Source organism: Pavona decussata, unplaced genomic scaffold, assembly GCF_977016875.1.
Source record: "Pavona decussata unplaced genomic scaffold, jaPavDecu1.1 SCAFFOLD_61, whole genome shotgun sequence".
Classification (NCBI taxonomy): Eukaryota; Metazoa; Cnidaria; class Anthozoa; order Scleractinia; family Agariciidae; genus Pavona; species Pavona decussata.
The window spans coordinates 4,550,382-4,571,311 of NW_028145482.1; the positions used below are offsets into that span (position 1 = coordinate 4,550,382).

At 39.8% G+C, this 20,930-nt stretch overlaps 4 protein-coding genes across 5 annotated transcripts; 1 reads left to right on the plus strand and 3 right to left on the minus strand.

Annotated features, from left to right (window-relative positions):
* Positions 1 to 513: 513 nt before the first annotated feature.
* Positions 514 to 1,752, minus strand: LOC146479233 (uncharacterized). The gene has a single exon (XM_085111496.1). It carries the CDS (start codon positions 1,423 to 1,425, stop codon positions 859 to 861), a length of 567 nt encoding a protein of 188 aa, XP_084967622.1. The 5' UTR covers positions 1,426 to 1,752; the 3' UTR covers positions 514 to 858.
* A 461-nt stretch (positions 1,753 to 2,213) lies between these two features.
* Positions 2,214 to 3,770, minus strand: LOC146479234 (uncharacterized). Its single transcript, XM_085111495.1, has one exon. The coding sequence runs from the start codon at positions 3,510 to 3,512 to the stop codon at positions 2,883 to 2,885; it is 630 nt and encodes a 209-aa protein (XP_084967621.1). The 5' UTR covers positions 3,513 to 3,770; the 3' UTR covers positions 2,214 to 2,882.
* A 464-nt stretch (positions 3,771 to 4,234) lies between these two features.
* On the plus strand, positions 4,235 to 5,453 carry LOC146479235 (uncharacterized). Its single transcript, XM_085111508.1, has one exon. The coding sequence runs from the start codon at positions 4,411 to 4,413 to the stop codon at positions 5,020 to 5,022; it is 612 nt and encodes a 203-aa protein (XP_084967634.1). The 5' UTR covers positions 4,235 to 4,410; the 3' UTR covers positions 5,023 to 5,453.
* A 7-nt stretch (positions 5,454 to 5,460) lies between these two features.
* Positions 5,461 to 20,869, minus strand: LOC146479236 (snRNA-activating protein complex subunit 3-like). Of its 2 annotated transcripts, none has more exons than XM_085111507.1 (11): positions 20,668 to 20,869; positions 15,953 to 15,968; positions 13,780 to 13,862; positions 12,256 to 12,319; positions 11,789 to 11,854; positions 11,356 to 11,394; positions 10,646 to 10,747; positions 9,348 to 9,430; positions 8,391 to 8,567; positions 7,272 to 7,379; positions 5,461 to 6,694 (listed from the first exon to the last, which is right to left on the minus strand). In XM_085111507.1, exons 1-11 carry the CDS (start codon positions 20,847 to 20,849, stop codon positions 6,550 to 6,552), a joined length of 1,065 nt encoding a protein of 354 aa, XP_084967633.1. In that variant the 5' UTR covers positions 20,850 to 20,869; the 3' UTR covers positions 5,461 to 6,549. The 2 variants fall into 2 exon arrangements, with proteins under 2 accessions (XP_084967633.1, XP_084967632.1); XM_085111506.1 differs by having other exon boundaries at positions 11,765 to 11,854.
* Positions 20,870 to 20,930: the final 61 nt, after the last annotated feature.

Genomic DNA, 20,930 nt, shown 5'->3' on the forward strand with positions numbered 1-20,930 from the left:
GGCAGGGTGGCGAGATTTCTCCCTACAAATGTGACAGAGACTATAGTTGCGTTACTGCGAGTTAGTTGGATATCGCTTCTATTTAAGAGTTCATACGCTCCTGACCTGTCACTGTATAGTGATTTGTACTAGAACACTTAATGGCTCCCTCCCCCTTCCGCCGTCTTTCTTCCCCAGTTACACATTGCACAAAGAAAGAGAACAGAGCATAATCCTCGGAACCCAGGGGCAAATACTCCGGACGAAGGCCGTGAAGTCAAACCAACTGCTTGCTCTCAACTTTAATTAACCAGAATCAGTAAACTGAACAGTTCGAGAACATTTGTCTGGGAGTGTAAGTTAGTCCAGTAATCTGCGATTAGCCTCCAGTCAATAGACCATCCAGTGATCATCTCTGGGGTTCTATGAGTTTGTTTTGCTACCTTCTAACTACATTCCCCGGATGAAGCGCTTAACTTATCAGTTAACGAGTAATCCAGTAAAGGAAAGCGAAGCTAAAACTCATCGTTCGGAGTATTTGCCCCTGGGTTCCGAGGATTATGCTCTGTTCTCTCTCTTTGTACACAACAATTTAAGCCCCATTTTGAAAGACAAGATTCTTCTAGAATTCGCTTTGTAATTTTTATCCTGCCAAGGCTTTTATAGTTATAAATTATACAAAGAGACTGCTTTCTTATCGAGGTTATTTTTTTTACGATTTTTACAGCTTTTAATTATTATTTCTGTTTATTTCACTTTTTACAGAGCTGTTCTGAAAACCACTACTTGTGACGTAAGCACCCTGTATTTAAAGATTATTATTAGAACTGGGCTTGATGAGTCGCCAACTCACAGGTTACTGAGGTTTTTGGTTTGTAACTATCTTTCCGTCATTTTCTTTCTTTCTTTCTCTTCCTGTGCTAACGCCGCACGGTAAGCCCACTCTTCTGACTGGATCCTGCTGTTTACTTCTTTCTTTTCCTTGAGTAAATTCTCATACCTTGACACCAGTATGTTCCATGGCACGCTAGGATTCCACACGTCAGTTTTGGCAAATAAACGAACTTTGTTTTCTAAGTACTGGCACTCGACCCCGGATCGAAAGTCCAATTGATGTAAAGTGCTGGGCAAAGTTGGAACGTGAGGAATATTCGCAAGGACTGTAAACAGCGACATCGTCGCAGAGATAGCAGCGAAGATTGGTGCGAGGCGAGGATATTTTCCAGCCATCGTTTTCCACGCCACTTTGGACAATACGCTGCCCGTAGATCCTAACACTCCTGTTACGTAAGACGAATATTGGAACTTCACATTTAATTTTCCGTAGTAGTCGGATGTTATGTAGTGGGAAGCAGCTGTCACGTGCAAGCTACATTGTATCTTACTTAGTTCATTTTCCAAGGTCTGCCTCCTTTTACGATCCTCGTGTGACATCCAAGAACCCATTGCCTCGTTTCTATAGTTTGAACGCGCGGGTAGCTACGTGTATTAACTTTGTTTCTCAGTTCAACTGATTTATCGATTATATTCATGCGTTTGAAACTGAAAGAAAATAAGTGACGCCGCAGGGCCGTGCACAAAGCTTAGAAAGCGAAACAAGAATGGCTGATATCACGGTTATCTTAATGCAAACCAACTCTTCAGTAAAAACCTGTTTCTCGGAAATATGTGCCACGACTCGACTGGGTCTCCCTCCGCAACAAAGTTCGTTCAAAAAGCTAAACTGCGACCGGGCATGACCGTGTCAGTTTTCGCCGCCCATTGTTTCATGTTTTCTGGACTTCACCTGACGAGACAAAAATCTCTCCCAAAACAAACAAACGGCCAGACTGACATAGAACAAGCTGTTCCTCGGTTTTCGTAAAAATCTCCTCTGTTGAATACACTCCTTTTTATAAGAACCTTTTTTTTTGTAAGAACGTTAAGGCTGAGATTAACTAAAATTTAAGAACATACTAAGAACATTACCCAGGGTGAGAGTCAGTTAAGAACATTTTTATTCCAACCAAGTATTTTTGAAATGAACATTATAAATACGGATAAAATAATACATGAAAAACTCCAGTCTATATTGTACAATTAACACAAGTAATTAATCGGTGTCTTGGTCGCGTCCGCATAGATTTATTGAAATACTATAAAAGGTAACTTAAGAAAATCTTAAGAACTTTCCAGGTTCAAATTGCCAACAATAATAAGAACGTTCAGCCTAAGCCTCAAAATTAGACGTTCTTATAAAAAAGTGTAAATTGTAAAATGAGTTTATGAGTATTTGCGGAAGTGTGAATTTATTTAGTTGATTTACGGTCACTTAAGATTTGCAAAACTGGAATTTCTATTACAGACAAAAATGTCCGAGTTTGTCGCTTACTGATAAGTTCGTTGACCCGGGAAGGGCAGGCTTGGAGCAAAACTAATCAGTCGAGACATGATTATAAAATTCTATTGCTACATAGTACTAGGGTGTGTTCGATTGACCCTATTCCGGCGTAGGAAAACATACAATGATGACAAAAAATCCCTTGCAAGAGGTTTTGGGAGTTACTGAAGTACAAAACGGCTCTTAAATTCAGTATCGTGAATCAGCGAAAGCTTGCAGAGATGTCTTCCCAAATTTACGGAATACGGTTGATCGAACGCAACCTTAGTTGTGGAAAATGAGAATAAAAGCCACAGAGTCGCATCGCTTGAAATGCAAAAATGTTCCATTAAAGTTGTGGATAACTTTATGCCAAGTTTAAACGGGCCAACTACGCGAAATACCACTGAGAGACGCAAACGACTTCAGCGTACATGCTAAAACAACACTTGCCAGAAAGAAACATTCTGCTAGCAGAGTACGGTGACGTTTGCTTAACAACGAATTTCCGGTTTCAAACTTCACTTTCCAAAGAGTGAAAGAGTTACTTCACAATCTGTGGCATATTAGCATTAGCCTGTCCTTCACTTTCCGCTTGTAGTTTTTTCTCTGTCGCTCTTTTCTCGATCTTTTTCAAGGCCGCACGATACGCCCAGTACTCAGACTGTAGTCTACTGTTTACCTCCTTCTTTTCCTTCAGTAACGTACCGTACCGTGCTGCGAGAGTCGCCCAAGCCACATCCGAATCATACACTTCTGTCTCTAAAACAAACGTCGCCCTCCTTTCTAGGTACTGACAGTCGATGCCGGATCTGAAGTGTGCTTGGTACAAATTACCGGGCGAATTCTGTATCTGCGGCACGTGAACAACAGCTGTGAAGAGAAGCGAAGTGGCGGAGATGGCCGCAAATATAGGTGCAAGACGAGGATTGCTCGCGATCATCGTTTTCCAAGCTAATTTCGAAGCCACGCTTGCAGTACTTCCCAACGCACCAGTAAAAGCGGAAGCATACTGAAGCTTGATGTCTAATTTTCTGTAGTATTCCGAAGCGATGTAATGAGCCGTGGCTGTCACGTTCAAACTGTACTGCATTTGGCGAAGTTCACATTCCAGTTTTTTCCGTTTCATTCGATCTTCAGTCGCCTTCATTTCAGATGAGAAAACAGTCCCCATTGTGCGCCACTCACCCTTTAGTTCCGTAATGATCAGTAATTAACCGGAAGACAAGATACTTTTCGTTTTCGTTTAACTAAGGGGATTAGGCAGAAATAGAAAATATATTGTTAAATCATGTTTTGAATATTTCCTCATTCACGTTAATAGTTAGCTAATAATTATGAAGAAATACATACCTCAAGAACAAACCTCGCCACCGTTTGGAAGAAAGGTAGAGGTGGAATTTTATCGTCGAGCAGAAATTACCTATACTCGCTCTCCCACTTCCCCCTCCCCCCCGATCACTTTCTTCAAGTTCCACATGATCCCCCCCCCCCAACCCCGCAGTGGAAATTGGTTGCAGTTTCAGATACTGAACTAAAAGAGTTTCTTTAGTCGCTGCTGACAACTTTTTTTCAAAGTCACCCACGAAACCCTCCTAGCAAATTAATTTTACTTACCCTCAAACTCCAAGACATTAATAAACAACACGATTAAGTCAACTTGTAAAATACAAATTACAAAATAGCGGTCCCGACATTAATGTGATTGAACTAATAGTGAGTTACATATTAGGTAATGCTCCAGCCCCCAGCCCCCACCCCACCCCCTCTGCCAGTCCATGGTACTGGTCGCAGCAAGGGGAAATTTATTTTCAATTTGACTACTTTAGATTGCCTTTAATCCTAGAATTTCTTGAAAGCCCTTTCACCCGTATTTTGGGACTAGACAAAAAAAAAAAAAAAAAAAAAAAAAAAAAATTTGAACTCGATGCCTTACTCAGGCCCTCTCGGGCATTAAAGAGGGACGGGTGGATCTGGAGACAAGAATGACCCGAAAACGAAAACCAACTTCCGTCTTAAAATAATTAAACTTTCGAGGTTTTCCCAGACGTACCTTTCGAAAGAACGACGCCATGGGCTCTGGGAACTCAGTTAAAGACAAGCAAGTAATGAAGCCAGAAATGTTGGAGGAGGAACGAAAGAAGCGACAGAGATTAGATCAGCAAGTCCGCAAAATGCAGCGAAGTTTGCGTGTAACAGCCACTGCACATTACATATCATCCGAACACTACAGAAAGTGGAATCACCGTCTCCAGTATACGTCATACTTAACTGGAGTATTGGGGACTACAGGGACCGTCTCGTCCACACTGGCATGGAAAATGATTGTTGCAAAGTACCCACGACTTGCGCTGATCTTGGGGTCCGCCTCGGCAACATCAGTTGTCTTTACGTTCATTGCAAATTTTCGTCTTCCAAACTCGCCCGCCAATTTACACCAGCTGCACTTTAAATCTGGCATCGAATGCCAGTACTTAGAAAAACGAGTGCAATTTTTTGCTGAAAGTGACGTGTGGAATTCCAGCGTGCCCTGGACCACGCTTGCATCGAATTATGAAAATTTACTCAAGACAAAGAAGGAAGTTAATAGCAGGATACAGACAGAGGAATGGGCTTATCGTGCTGCCTTGGAGAAAATTGAGAACCGGGAGAAGGAAAAAAGAGAAAAAGAAAACGAGTTTTGAGACATACAAAGGACTAATGATTCACACTAGCAGGATCGGATCACTGGCAACCCAAGCTCACTTATAACTTATAAAAGAGAGAATACAAAACAGATCAAGGACACTGAATGTTACAGGAATGAATGTTCCGTTTATTTGATTGGCATGTAATGAATTTCCGCTGCTCATGTCAGCACTTTCTCAGAGTTTTGGAATTTCTCGAAGTTCTATACGCTCCTGGATATAAGATCAGACGCAAGTCACCGCGCCTGTCCTCTTAAACCCGAGTTTTTTTATTCGCTTAGTTCATTTTGTTTTACTTTGTAATTCTTGGACAGTCGCGTCTCCATTTTTACTGAGTTTCACCGCAGGTACTTTGTCCAGACGGCTCAGCTTGATTAAGATAATTATAAATTGCACGAATGTACTGCATTAAACAAGTTATGTACGTATAAGGAGGAGCCGCTTTTTCAAACCGGAACTTGCAGCTAGCTCAGAAAGGTATTTTATGGAGGTGCCTCCCTTGGTTCTGCGCATACGTTCTGCGCATCTCGGGATGGTTTATGACTCATTCTCGACTCTAGAGCTCTTCCCTTTTGCGCATGACTGACACCCTTGGTGTATGACGTAGCCAAAGCCGAGTGGCTCTGGGCTCGAGAATGGTTAATGACTGTGCGGGAAAAGGCGATCTTAACGTTAACAGGGGTTACTGGAATCCAAAGAGAAAAGTGGAGGCAACTAAACAATCTTCACCTTCAACGTGAAAAAAACAAAACAAAAACTAAACTAAACAAACAAACAAAAAATTGCTAATATATACAGCTATTTCAATTAACGTTGTCGGATTAAAATCAAGCTAAAAGACAAGACCGCAATATTTTGTGGGATTATTTTTTATGAATAATTTCATCAAAATCATCCCTGCACGTGCAGGTCATTGTACTGCTAATTACAACCTATTGTTTTCTCCAGGCATGACTGATTTTGACGAATTTATTCATAAAAATCCCACGTAAACTTTCGGTCTTGTCTTCATGCTTTGAACCGACAACGTTAGTTGAAATGACTCTATATCTTAAAGCTTTTTAGAATTGTCTGTTGCTTAATTATCTCTGAAAAATGCATAGAAACCCCAATTGTCTTTTCGGGTTCCAGTACAGTAGCGCTTGCTAAGATCTTCATTTGCCGCAAAGTCATAAACGGCGCAAAAAAAAAAACCCGGTAAATTATCGCTCTTAAGCACCAAATCCGTGCACAGTACGAGAGTACATCCTTGACGTTCAAGAGTGTAAACCACTTTAACTGTAGTAACAGTCTTGTGTTCAGTCACAGCACGATGAGTTTGGCAAAAAATGCTTTGGCTTGGTGATTCCCTGGATACCATCTTGAAAAATATGACACTTCTGAAGTACGCAGCGCATACCTTTGCCTTAAAGTTCACCTTCTTCGCCTTGTCCTGACGTGCTAGCCTTTTCTTTCGAGATCTTGACCCTTTTAAAGATCCCCCCCGCGCGCAATCCTTCTAGCAGGTAGTGGGTTCGAGTCCCATCACCAATCAAAGTCTCCAACCACTGGGTAAGCTTGGAAATCGCAGATTTTCTCGCCGTTCGGTGTGTAGTGAAGTCCTTTAAAACAAGTGGCGCAGAAGAAACAAGGATCCTCGCTGGCAAGAGTATCATTCACAGTCACCCATCTAAAATAAACAGGTTACATGTATCTGCTTTAAACTCTGATTGGTTCATTTCGCTGTTTGCGTGTGTCGTGATTGGCAAAAGTAATTACTTCTGTCTTGGTTTTCCGGTACTCAATTGAAAACCGCTGTGCCTGCGATAAGAGTCTTTTAGATTTTAGTACGAGTACGACTACGACTACGAATTCGAGATAACTTCAAGTTTTCAGCGAAGTACTAAGAAGAGATCTATCCCAGGAAACTTCATTTTACTCTTTGTAAGCGACGAACTTGACACAATTGTTTTGAATGATGATAACTAATAGCACTAAGATCACCTACGTTTCGAGGACTTGTTTTCACAACTACTCCGTTCTCCCAAAAACTCGAAGTAAAATGACGACGGCCATCTCGTTTTCCCGCCAAAATGACACTGGTTCACGCGCGCGCACCCTTACCCCTCTCGTACCAGAATCTGAAAGTCTCTAATGAGTGAAACACTGTTAACTAAATTAATTGCGTGCTACACGTTATATTTTTCAGTGCTACAGGGACCGTGAGTTTTCTTTGGGCGAAGTAACTTGTTACCAACTTCCCTTACCTTGCAGTGTATACATCACACACCCGACACCTGATTCGCTTTCCTCGGTGTTTAAATACTTGGAGTGGGTATTCGTTTGCGTTTGGTTCGTCGTCTACATGTAAGAGCCTGCCAGAAAAACAAGAAAAACCACATTCAGCAGACGCCCAGCCTGCGCTGTAGGCGTTTCCTTTCCGGAGCGCGGTGGGCTCCCCCATCCATCATTGTTTTGTTCTTCTCACCGGCAAGTTTCTTTTATTTCTCGCGCGCGCTTGGAAACACCGGTAACGACTCTTAGGCAGACTGGCAAACGGCGTGCCGTCCTCTCAATTTAAATATGCACTACTTATTTGATTGTACAGACCAAAGATTCACTAATAACGAATTAAACAAGAATAAAGCAAGGAAAGGTAGATAAATTTCTAAGTACAATTGCCAGAATCCTCAGCCTCTTTGGCCAGCAGTTGGTCTCCTGGCGACCAACCGCTGGCCAAAGAGCCTGAGGGACTCTGGGTACGAGATTGCTGTTTTGAAACCTAGAAGGCCAGAAAAGAGTGTCAGAGTGCCGAATGTAAAATAAACACAAAGTTGGGGATAAATTTAGTTTGAAAAGAAAGAAGGAAAGAAAGAAACGATGCCTGCTTACATTTCAATGGTTACAATTGAGGATTTCATCCACTTTATCCACAGCCTGAAAAGTTGGGACCGTATTGATGTACAGCATCATAAACAGTACCACAGCAAAGTGCTGCTCAGTAGTTTTCTTTCCGGCAAATGGTAACATTTTAGGATTTCGTTTGTATCTACTGAAACGTTAGAGCAACATCGTAGTTTGTACATTATACATATAATAAAGAGCTCCACAGGATTTCAACTGTACTGCTCAAATATGTATGAGATTTTAAAACACCCAAAGATGTAAGCAAAAGACTACAAATTAGAAGCACCCAACCTCGTTACCAAGGTCTCTCCTCTTCAGACGGGAAGAGAAGAGACCCTGGGAACGAGATTGAGAAGCATCATCATTTGATACTCCCGCGCGTCGCGTGTCCTCGCGGGGGACAATTTTCGCGCGTTCTTGCGTGTTTCACTCGCTTTACTATCCCCAAGAGAAATAATGGGAAGTGCTCGTAGTCTAACCTGAGGTCAGTAAATATGAGCAGATGTTCACAGTTCCCTTGATGACAATACAAATATGGATATCCTAATTTGATCTTCAGGTCGTCAAACACTACATCCTCCATGCGTTTACTGGTAAATAAGCCAAGTCCCGGACACTTTCTTCTTTGAGGATCTTTAGCCCAGTCAATCATCACCCTTTGAAGTAAACAGACACAAGGACAAAACAGAAGGTCATTTATTACGTGCATTTGAAGTTCTTTCAAATCGGGGTTTTGACAAACAAGCCGCTGAAGCTCTTTCAATCTTCATGTAATATGTGAAACATGATGAAGGATATCCAACACCCAAAGGGGTCGGAGTTGAAAAACAATAAAGATTCCTAGCGGAGGGATTTTTTTGCATAAAATTCGAGGTGTTGGATATTCCGATGAAATGCTGTCTTGAGTGCTTGATGTACCATATCAAAAACGAGTACGAGTGTTTCATCAGAGATTCCAGAGCCCGAGAAACTAATGGAAGCACGAGGCTGCAGGCCTGAGTGCTTTTACAGTTTTGAGATGTTTGGAACTTCTAAGCAAAAGGAGCCTTCACTGTAGTGATATTCTTGGAAATAATTCCCAGAGATAAAAGAACTGAACACGAATGTACCAATTACAAACCATAAGACGCAAACTTTCTAAGAACTCTTCTTAGATAACACTTCGCACTGACAACTAAATAAATGGTGGCTTGAATTTTAAGTACTTTTTGTAATTTTCTTCGTTTTTAGCACCTGTAGGATTTCAAATTTAATTGATTGTGTTTTTACTAGACAAGTTTAGGGTCAGCTATACTATAGTTGGACTGAATTTTTTATATGTACTTATTGTTAAAACTGTTTGTACTTTTCCTAGATCACAACTTAGTCGTCAGAACTACATTGTACGGACTATAGGTGGTGAAGTTTTATGTATAAGATCAAATCATCCGACATACTTGCTGTAATCCCTTGACAATGGATCTCGTTTATCATTGTAAAATACTCCCTCAATGAAGAAAAATCCAGACTTGCACAGTTCCTAACAATTACCAAACAAATACCAGAAACAACGTAAATCTACAAAAGTAGCTTGCAAGGTCAGGACACAAACAGGCCTTAGCATCTGCACAAAAATTAAGTGTTAATGATTACTCAAGAAGTGCAGAAATGGTCTAGGCTTGTTTTTAGGCTACGGGTTTCAATTAACAGTTTGCAGTAATAAGCTTGGATTTCTGAAGAAAAGCCTAAACCACAATAAATATTATTGTTTTTCCCAAATGACTGTGTTCAGAAGCTTAATGTGTTCAAAGATTAAAAGACATATTCCAAGTTCACTGAGACTGAAGTTCTGTTATATAAGGGTTGTGCCTACTAACGCGTGGATATTTTTGTGTGGTTTATAACTGTGTGGGAAAAGGAGATCTTAGCCAGGGCTATTGGAATCCAAAAAGAAAATTGGGGATAGCCATGCAGTTTTTATAGATAAGCCAACTCTAAAAAGCACTAAAATACAAAGCAGTGTATGGCCTTTTTTTCCAAAATGAAGATTAATTATCTCTGAAAAATGCATGATTACTCCTTATACTTTATGGATATCAAAAGCACTTGCTAAGTTCTGCTTTCTTCACATCAGTAGTTTTAAACCACACAAAAATATCCCTGTATTAGTAGGCACCACCCATAGGAAACCCGAGTATCTCAAGACGAAGTAACAAAAGTAGGCACTGTCCTGGTGTGGATATGTTCTACACAGAACATATACGCAACATTGAAATTCATTTAAACCTTGTTACAGGGCTTCTGATATTATGCAAAGCTGCAGTTTCACACAATAATTACTAGTAATAGTAATCACAGATTAAAAAGTGCAGTCGATATGCCAATTTGATAGACTGCATGTCTTCGCATGAAAATGAGGCCAGATTCTTGCATCAAACAAGGTAAATTTGCGTGACAGAGAAACAAAATGGCTGCCAACCTTGATTTGTTTGGCACACATTTGCACAGGCAGCCCAATGCAAACATAAAATTAGACTTGCAGTCTCCCATTGTCAACCGCGATTATTGAGACGTCAGAAGCAATGTTGTTAATCTGATCATCCCAGTGAAAAAAAAAAACAACAACAAAAAAACAAACGTTTTGTGGCCATGCAGACTGTGATCGCACCAGATATGAGCTCCTCGGAGGCCTGAATGAGAGAGACTACAGCTACAAATGTACTATGTGGCAATCATGCATACAATTTGTACAAACCTTAGCAGTTGATTGTGACAGTTCATCTGGATTATTGCTGTGATCTCCCAGAATCATGCCATCAGCAGTGCAGAAGATCTTGTCACGTAATTCTGTAAGGCACTATCAACACAAATTAAATATAGTTTCTCAAATTTAAAAAAAAGCCATTATATTTTTTGGCGGTGTTAAGAGCAAGTATCAGTCACCAAGGCTAAGTACAACTTGCCTGTATCAGATAAACTCCAAAAGTTCCATGGTTCAACAAATGTGTAATCTTTGTTGACTTATGTGTTTTGTATCAGTGGTTATTATTCAACGTATTGTAACACTGCCTAAATAATAATTTATGGCCATGGTGCATTCAATATTTGTCAACCATAGTCAAAAGAATATATCCTGCAATATATGGTAATCTTGTGTGTCAGGGAGAAAAATGGTAGCCTGTGAACAGGCTGTACCTCCCAAGCGGAATATAGGGTAAAGACAAAACTCATGCTCAGAGAGGGGGGGGGGGGGGGGTGGGGGCGAGAAAGAAAATGGAAAGGGGAGAGAAAGGGGCTTGCCTATTTTTCTTTTTGCCCTTACTCCACTTGGGAACCTGCATGTTCACAGGCTAAAATATGGCAAAATAAAGATTGTATAACTGTTAATTAAAAATAACTGTTAAATACATGTACCACTTACTACAGATGTATAAAAATCTATCTTGATCATTGTTTTGCTCTTACCTGACTTCCCAAGACAAGAAATTCTTGAACTTTGTTTAGCTGAAGGGAGAAAAAGGCATAAAAAGTGATCAAAATCAACACTCTCCTCAGACCATTTGTTATGTTATTATAGTTATCAGAAATCTCTACAGCTATAGCAAGCCTGAAAATTCAGTGGACAGCAAATTTCATAAAATGACCTAAAACAATAATTGTTTTAGGTCAATTATTTTTATTAATTTATTCATGTTGAAGTGTTAATTAAGAATTTGAATTACACTTTTTTTATGTCAGTCTGTAACAATTTCTGTAAAATTTCTGCAAAAATTAATGACAGAGTCAATCATGAAACTTACCAAAATACCTACAGCGTACAATGCCATTAAATAATTTACAGCAATATTTTCAAAATTATAAAAGCTCTACCAACCTTTCTTGGATGATAAATACCGACCGATAACACTACTTCCTTTGCGTCAATCTCTTGGAATGCTTGGGGTTCTTTTGTAGGCCCTGTTTCCTGTAATAAAATTAAAAAGATATATATTTTCTCCTAATTAAGCACTAGCCAAAAAAATAATTTCGTACATATTTCTTATTCGATGGTTTTACATACGTGCAGATATTTTGCAAGTTGCGAGTTACTAGCAATGAGCAAAATGTCTGCACGTATTATGTGTAAAACCATTGAATAAGCGATTTATTATTCCACTACAAAAAGACTTTGCAATTTAGGCTTCAATTTAATGGTAAGAGTGTTGAAATACACCCGGCATTATCTGTCCATCAGTATATGGCGAGTGCGAATGGCTTAAACAACACAGAAAGCCAGAGTGAAATGTCTTTGTCCATGTTTGCTCTGTTGTAACCACCTGGCAATTAAGAACAAAACAGGAAATTATACGCACGCAACCTTGTTACCTTTGCAAGATAATTCACTTCCTTTCTATGTGGAGTAAGTTTCCCTCTCCTCTCTTTCAACATTCTTTAAGAGAACAGATCATTATTTTATTATTAATAACTATCATAACTAAAAGTTTATTCTCCAAAATTCATGTACCACTGACAGTACTTTTTTTTTTAAGAAAAACAAGAAAGTCACTTAGTAACTAATGTATGTAAAGTTCCAGCCCATACCTAAATGTATTTATTTTACACTACAAATAATTCTGTCATTGTATTCATTGTGTACCTGTCCAGTTTGATATTTTAAAAACAAAAACAAAAAACAAAAAATGGAAAAAAAAAACACCAGGGTGATGTTTTTTTTTAACTGGGCAAATTGAAGGTCACATGCATAGCTCTTGGCCGTTTTGCACCAAAAAAGTTTAATAAAAAAAAAAAACATTACTAGAGTCTTCCAAGTTAGCCTTTTCAATTTATTTGACAATTATTCTATGAGCTATAATCATCTCATTTCCAACAAGCATGTCTTGTTTTATTAAAAACAATTAAGACATAGTGCTAGATCTTGCTGATTTCGCTTTACAATTACAACCAGAAGACAATTTAATGGTCTCTATTTCTCAGGCATGGTATAATGGCTCATATACAATGGCCGCTAAGCTAATCAAATAAGTGGAATTGCATTATACAATGATCCAGTTTTAAGGCTGGTTCACACTGGCAAGAGAATAGGAAGTGAAATGAACCTCCCATTCCAGTATAAATGAAAAAAGGAGATGGAATCACAATCGTAAGCTTGACGCCGAATTGGAATTGCAAGGATCAGAACATTTCCTCTTTCTACTGATTCCACTTCTGATTCCGTCATTTGCGATCAAGTGTGAACTGTTTGATCAGAATCGGAAGTCAAGCAAAAGAATCGACCAGTCAAAAAGCTCATTACCAATCCTTTTATGCAAGATTTAGAACGGGAAAACATGGCAGCCTTCCCCTGTTTCTGCTTTTATCCTATTGATTCACACTAAGTCAAAAGATTCCTCTGATTCTGACTCTGATAACGATTCCACTTCCATCACTTCTGTCGGTAAAGTGTGAACCAGGCCTTAATAATTATTGTGTTTGGCATGAAAAGAAAGCACTCCTAATACAGAGTGGAGTTGAGATTGTACGGGACAATCAATGAATGAATGGATCTTGGGACGCGTATCTGGCACCCCCCGCAGATTTTGCAGGGGCAGATGACATCATCACCAACTTGGCAAAAGAGAGGGAGCCTGGGATCGAGATCATTGAAAGCACTCCCTAATCTTTGATTATTACTAGTCATTATGCTTATGTCCGGACATGTTAGAGGCTGAAATATCTTGGGCCCATTTTCCAGAAAAAATGCCCTCTAAAATCTCCAAAGGAGCCTAATGGACTGGGCCCTATAAACCAATTTCTAGAATGAACTTTGGGATAGGTCCCTGATTCACAGTGATGAAGATCTCCCACAGCTTGAGTCAAAGTATTTGGAAGTTTAAGAAACTCTTCACTTACCTTAATGAATGAAGCTGTACTCCTTCAGGAATCTGATCTTTGAAAATGTCAAGGGATTCTAGACTTTCTGTTTCTGCAGGACACTGAAAAATGATCATACATGTAGTCAGTTGAATAGAACTAAATTAATAATTATGCATATGCAACTCATTATTAACACTTATTTCATCCTCATAAAATAAGTGTGTTGACCTGACCCCCATGGGCGGGGCAGTACTATAAAAACTGCTCTCTGGAATGATTTCCCTTATCAGGGTCCTTTAATCCAGCAATAGACCATTTTACGGCTGTGTGCTAAGTGACCTGGTCTTGGATTCTAAGCGAGGCTGGGGGTGACCTTGTTTTGATACAAACCTCACTGCTTTTCATATGTAGATCATACTGTTCTTATGCTAACTATTTGCATTTACATATGAAAAGCAGTGAGGTCTGTATCAAAACAAGGTCAACCCCAGCCTCGCTTCCAATTCAAGACCAGGTCACTAACCACACAACTGTAAAATGGCCTATTGAATAACCATGAGAAGTACAAAAACTTTGAATTCAATAAAAATGTTTTAGTTAAATGGGTCTCCAGGCATGCTAAAGATACCCATGTTTAAAAGACTCAGTGAACAGTCCCCTAACCCTGGGGTAAAAAAATTATCGGGGGAGCAGGGATGGTGCAGTGGTGAAAACACTTATCTCATCAATATGGCATGGGATCATTGATTCCTGGACTAGGCATTCTATGTGGGATGAGTCTGTTGTTCATTGCCGTCCTTTCTCCGAGAGGTTTTCCTCTGGGTAATCCAGTTTGCCCCTCTCCTCAAAAACATTTCTAAATTCCAGATCATTATGGAATCTGAAGGCCAAAGGTTAAGAGTTGGTAGACAATTAAGTACCCTCCTTGTTAAAACAGTCTGTTTGGCTAGTTAAAACTAGCAGACTTTATTAAATACAGACTCCTTGAAAATAACAATACTGTATGGCCTAACTTGTATTGCTCGGCAACTGGAGCAAAGTGCAGCATGCAGACTGGTCATGAGTTTGACATAACTCTGTTTGAGACTCAGATTCAGATGAACTGATTAGAAAAAAAATTGCAAAAAAAATTGACAGCCGTAACAGATTAAGTTGCTCGTTTTGCAACTTTTCAAGAGAAAATTCAGAACACCTGTTATTTTTTTGCCCTGCATCACAAGTTTCCTGGAATGATTTCAGGCTTTTTTGGTACGACGTTATGAAAGAAGATATTACTTTATCTTTGAAAGATATAGTTGTGGGCATTAGTGGAAATATTCATGTATTGTTGAACTTCTGTATTTTAGTAGGAAAATCACGAATTTATCACTGCAGGAGAAATAAAGAAACCTACCATTTCCTCTTTTAAGGTCTTAGTTTAGCTAAGAAATATCAAGTTGAGCTATAGATTGCAGGAAAGAATAAGAAGTTATAATAAATGATTTTCACAAAAAGTGGAAGTTCATGGCTCTGACATTCCCCATCTGTAGAATGGCTCCTCCCTCACATGCAACAGCTACATGGTTCTTACTTGAAAAGTAGTGTAGCCAAAGCCTAATTTGTGGTACAAAGTATGTTCCAAGCTTTGTAAAGGAGAAAGTTGTAAAATAAAATAATTATATGCATGTATTTGTTTTGTGTGTGTGTGTGTGTCCCAAGTTTCCACAATATTCTCCTGTATTTTTCTTGGTCTAATGTCAATTATTTAAGGATGGAAAAAAAAAGTTGCTATCACTTGGGCCTTAATTTTTACATTTGTTTGTATGCCAGCAATTCTTTGAAATACTAAAAAATAGGAATTTTCCCCTCATCATTTATTCCAGGTAAGTGGAATCCCCATCCCAGCTCCCATTCCCCTTGCAATCCAATTTAGAATGCACCCTTTTCCTTGGGTCTGCCATTTTCATTATCATTCCCTCGTTTAACCCTTTAAGCCCTAACAGTGATCAGCATCCAATTTCTCCTTGTGGCTTGTAACACCAATGCTTCTTTAACCCCTGAGGTCATGAGAATTAAGGATATGATCACTCAATCTTCTTGACATTTCAATAACTTTCCCTGGTAATTTTATAAGAAAAGTATGGGAACAAGATGGAAGAATTTGTTCTCTGATATAGTTAGGGGTTAAAGGGTTAATAAAAAAAAATAATGCAACATAAGTTATACATACCTTTAAGTTGCTTGGACTTGGTCAAATGGAGGGGAAACAAAACAATTAGTACATTGTAAAAGATGATCACAAATCAACATGACTTGTCAAAAATATTACAGTTAGTAAAAATGTCAACCACTAGCTAGAGGTTATGGTACCCTTCAATCCTGGTCAAGATTGTTTACAAGTTTGTTTCATTTCACCACTCACACATGTTACAAAAAAAAAAAAAAAAGAAAAATAAGAGTACAAAGAATATAGAGAAAGTGGTGAGGAAGCCTTAGGAGAAATCATATGGCTTATAGAAAAAGGCTTCCTCAGATTAAAGAGCACAAGCATAACGAGTGAGGATTCCTTAAATGAATTTATTGGGCATTGAACCCGCGTGCTACAAAAGCAAGATTGGCTCTCATACAAAGCCGTTTGATGTGAAATATAAATTTCTAAACAGTAAGGAGCAAAGTAAAGAGATAAAAACACCTTTTTTATTGATCTAAAATATATTTTCCTCCATGATTCACGCAAAAGCTTATCAACAAGAGGAATAATACTACTAAACTGTTTGGGGGGTGTTACATCTTGAGTTTGAGGGGTGTTCTGTCTTGTTTAGGGGATGTTTTGACCCACTACTGGGCATTGATGCAAAAAAAACTCTCCAGATTTCAGCTCTCCACTGGGGATATAACAATCCTTGGCTGTGAACACCCTTGGTGCCAGCATGTGATCAGCATGGCGTGTGATTCTCTGAAAGGCTTCTGAGCAAATGAGACTGCAACTGTGTTAGCCTGCAAGCAAGCCCTCTTTTAGGTCATGTATGCATGAGAGGATGGGAGACTTCTCTTGCCCCTGCCCCAGTCCTTTCGTGGCTCACTTCGCTTGCCATTCACGCTGAACAAATCCTCTCACGGTTGACCTAAAAGAGAGCTTTCTCGCAGGCGATAACTGTGTAAAGTCAATGCTATGTTGCCAAGTGCTGAGAACTGGTGATGATGCACAATGATAATGCTATCCCTGATACCCAAGGGTTTCAGTAAGTTTTGAAGTAGGGGGGCACCTATAGGAGAGTAGCTGGGGAGAAAATTACACTTGAAGTGAATTTCTTTATGTTCAGTTTGAAAGTAGGCAGGTACTTACTCTTGTGTATCCTGGTACTGGTACCCGGGTCCCGCCTTCTAATGACAACCCTGGATACCAGCCCTGATATTTAAGGACGGTGCCTACTAATACTGAAGTATTTTTGCACGGTTAATGACTATGCGGGAAAAGCAGATCTTAGCAATGCCCAGGGGCCCCACTCACATATTTTAATGACCGGGGGGGGGGGGGGGAGGGAGGGGAGGTCCGACAGAGGTTCATATTTCATACCCAAAAAAATCCCAACTTCAGAATTTGTCTACCCAAAAAAATCCCCACTTTTTTTAGCATACCCCAGAAAATCCCTCAGTGTTTTTGCATCAGCAAATTTTGGTCAAAAACAAAACTATACATAAACAAATACAAAAAGCTCGCATGACTGTTATAGTGTCTCTTCATCCTATCTTCTGCGACAACTTTACAGGAAGATATTCATTATGACATCTACAGCATACATGTCTTGTCATTAGCACATTCTTAGCTTGCTATTGTACTGGAACATCCCTTTGTAACAGACCTCGTGGCATCAGACTTTTCACCATATTTTTGTGCAATTGACATCTCAAAATGACTGGCTTGAAAGGCCTTGAATTACGTGACCTATTGAATATTTCTCTCTGGATTAGATGCGCGTGGAGTGCTGGTTATTACTTTTCAAAATAGATTACAATCTCAGAAATATCCCGTAATATCACACAAGCAGTAAATTGCGCTTATATTATTGTTGATTTGAGCTGATGAAAAATGCAATACCCCAAAAAACCCCTGTGTTGTTTTCGCGACCCAAAAACATCCCGGCGTCTTTCATAGACCCAAAAAAATCCCTTTTGGCCAAAATGTCAGACCCAAAAAAAATCCTTCGGACCCCCCCATCATTGGGCGATTCCAGAAAATATCCATACCATACCACGGACGGCTTTTAGGATTTCCGAAGGGGAGGGGGGGTTCACGATTATGGAATTCTAGGGGCATGGGGGGGGGGGGGTATTTATCATTGGATATCCAAAGGCACTGGTGAATTCCACAGGTGGGATTTCTGGAGTAGAAAGTGTAGAGTTAGTTCCTTGAAAACGCTATTGTAGTGGACCTTTGTAGTTCATAAACAAAATTATCCACGAACGTATGACCGCGGAAGCAGAAGACAAGCATCGATAGATCATGATACATTTCATGTACATTACATGAAGCATATGGGTTGAGAACACTTTTCGTGCACACTACATGACCTATAAAAGGACGCAACAAGACTTGACAGTATATTTGATCGCTGAAAGATTTTAACTGTCTGAAGTTGAGCTATTCTGCTTTGTAAATGTCAAAACAGCACAAGAAAACAAAGAGGAGTGAAACTGCCAAAAATGGTGTTTATTATTATAGCCAAATTCGGACTTAAAAAGAAGTTTTCACAGCCTGGCCACTAGCGGTAGGTTTTTCTTGTCGCTGAAGAGTAAAGCTTGTCGCCTAGCGCCGCTAGATCACAGCCCTGAGGAGGCATAAATTCATGTTCGTTTGTTCATATAGGCGTTGCTAAAGTCGAAAACGTACTTCCCAGAAAAACCGGAAATTCTGAAGGGGAGGCGGGGTTCACGATTATGGAATTCTGAGGGCATGGGGGGGGGGGGGGGGGTAACACATTTTGGAATTTCCAAAGGCAAGGGGGGGTTAAAACATGGAAGCCGCCCATTGTTGGGTATGGATATTTTCTGGAAATATTGCCCATTAAAATTTGTGAGTGGGACCCCTGGGTAGCAATGGCTATTGGAATCCAAAAAGAAAATTGAGGGTAACCACGCATTTTTTAGAGATAATTTAAGCAACAAAAATTCCAAAAAGCACCAAAATACAAAAGAATGTATGGGATTTTTTCCCAAATTAAAGCTTAATTATCTCTGAAAAATGTATGGTTACCCCTAATTTTCTTTTCGGATTCCAATAATGCTTGCCAAGATCTGCTTTCCCTGCGTAGTTATGACAACTGCGCAGAAATATCTCTGTTTTAGTCACCGCCGTTAAGAAACCTGATTTTCTCAGACCATCCCGAGATGCGCCGAACGCATACCTGTCAACCCCCGGAGTACAAAAATCTGGAGACGTCTAGAAATCTGTTCTCTTTGTTCCGCAGTCCCAGCAGAACCGTGTCATCAAGCCTACATTTAGGGCTTCAGTGGGGGGGGGGGCAGCAAAGACCCGACAAGAAATAACCAATATTAACCCATTAAGCACCAGCCGTTTCCAGAGGTTTTCCAAAATTCAGCAAAATTGGCAAAGTGGTTATTTCCTAACCCATGTGCAGTAAAAATACATAACTTACAGGGCAAAAAAAACAACACCCCTTTGGTCTAAGATAGTTAAAATTACTAATTATGGAATAAAATACACTAGTTGCCAATTAAAAATTTTTCAAAAAACAAACTTGAAGGTAAAAATTTCCGAAATTTCGATGTAATTTGATCCGCGCGTCACATGGGCGAAATTGGATCCGTCTCGAGAGCATGTGTTTGTTTACGCAAGATTACACAGTTGTCATGTTTTCTCAATGAAAATAGAAAGAAAAACACACAGAAAGCTTTCCTAAATGAAAAATTTATTCAGAAAAGTCTTTGTTTACGCCTTAGAAAGAAACGCGTATAATTATAAATGCGAGACGAACGACGCGCAAGCGATTTGAAGGAACAACAAGTCCAATTCGAAGCGAATTTATCGACCCGTGCGGGGCACGTTTCTCAATAATTTCGCAAAAACTGTTCAGAATACAAAGAATCGGTCAATTAGAATAGTATTTCAGTACAAATTCACAATCAAACCTGTATTTTTTTGGCTGTTGAATTCCCAGAAGTAGTCTAAAATTTCGCAGAAAGTCCGTGGCCTGAATAATGATTTGAGCTGTCCGCTCGCTCGTCGCCTGGATAAAACAACAATTCGTACTCGAAGCGCAATTTCTTCCCCGTTATTTCTCGGATTTTCGCTGTCGAAACTGTTGAGTATTCCTTAGCAGTTCTTCTTTCGATTTACCATTTCGAAAAGGTGTGTTTTCCTTCGGAAAACGCGAAAATCGGCGACTAAAAATTTAGCCGCGCGGCCCACGAGGCAACAAAAATTGAAATCGGACACCAATTCCTAAAGATAAAAAGCTCTTTTGTCTGGGCCCCCCTAAGACCTAAAAATATATGCGCAGTAAGTGGATTCTGATTGGTCAGTCCTTTCTGAGGACAATGAGAACAATAGGGGACAAAAAATTCCCTTCTAGGGGAGGTAGGCTCAAATCGTGGAGTGCGCGCAGATGAGGCCAAAATCACGGCCGGTTTTGGCCGGCACGGTGCGTTATGGGTTAATAAACATATCTCAAAAAGACCGCGGTAGGTATTTCCCGGGAGATTTGGTGCTCTACCCAGGAGACCGGGACATTTCATGAAAAACTTGGAGACCGGGAGAGTTGGCAGGTATGCGAACGTGTGCCCAGTAGCATATCACTCCAACACCATCACATCATGTGATCAATTTAAACCAATCTGATTCTGAGAAAATTTAGCGGTGAACTATAATTTATGATGCTTGTGCAATTTCTGATGCAATGTTATCTTCTCAATACATCAGCTCACCTGCACACTTCACTCAAGTCTGTGACTATCTCCATTGGTACATTCATTTCTTTGGCCATATCTGCGAGTTCAGCTTCGTTCCTCCTCCTTTCATATTGCGACGGCTCAAGAAAATCAAAAAATTGCTGTTTAAACGCTTTTACTGATATCAACGAAGAAGTGCATTCCCCTCGGGTCGCCATTTTGAAGAGCCGGCAAAAATGCTACAAACGTTATTTGTGATTGGACAATGGAAGAACCCCACAGGAGATTAGCCAATCGAG

Coding starts and splice junctions, on each gene's coding strand:
- LOC146479233 (XM_085111496.1), bottom strand. CDS start 1,425: ATGGGTTCTTGGATGTCACACGAGGATCGTAAAAGGAGGCAGACCTTG.
- LOC146479235 (XM_085111508.1), top strand. CDS start 4,411: ATGGGCTCTGGGAACTCAGTTAAAGACAAGCAAGTAATGAAGCCAGAA.
- LOC146479234 (XM_085111495.1), bottom strand. CDS start 3,512: ATGGGGACTGTTTTCTCATCTGAAATGAAGGCGACTGAAGATCGAATG.
- LOC146479236 (XM_085111506.1), bottom strand. CDS start 20,849: ATGGCGACCCGAGGGGAATGCACTTCTTCGTTGATATCAGTAAAAGCG. Junction 12,320..13,779: donor GTACAGCTTCATTCATTAAG/GTAAGTGAAGAG, acceptor GTTCTCTTAAAG/AATGTTGAAAGAGAGGAGAG. Junction 11,395..11,764: donor GTATTTATCATCCAAGAAAG/GTTGGTAGAGCT, acceptor TTCTCCCTTCAG/CTAAACAAAGTTCAAGAATT.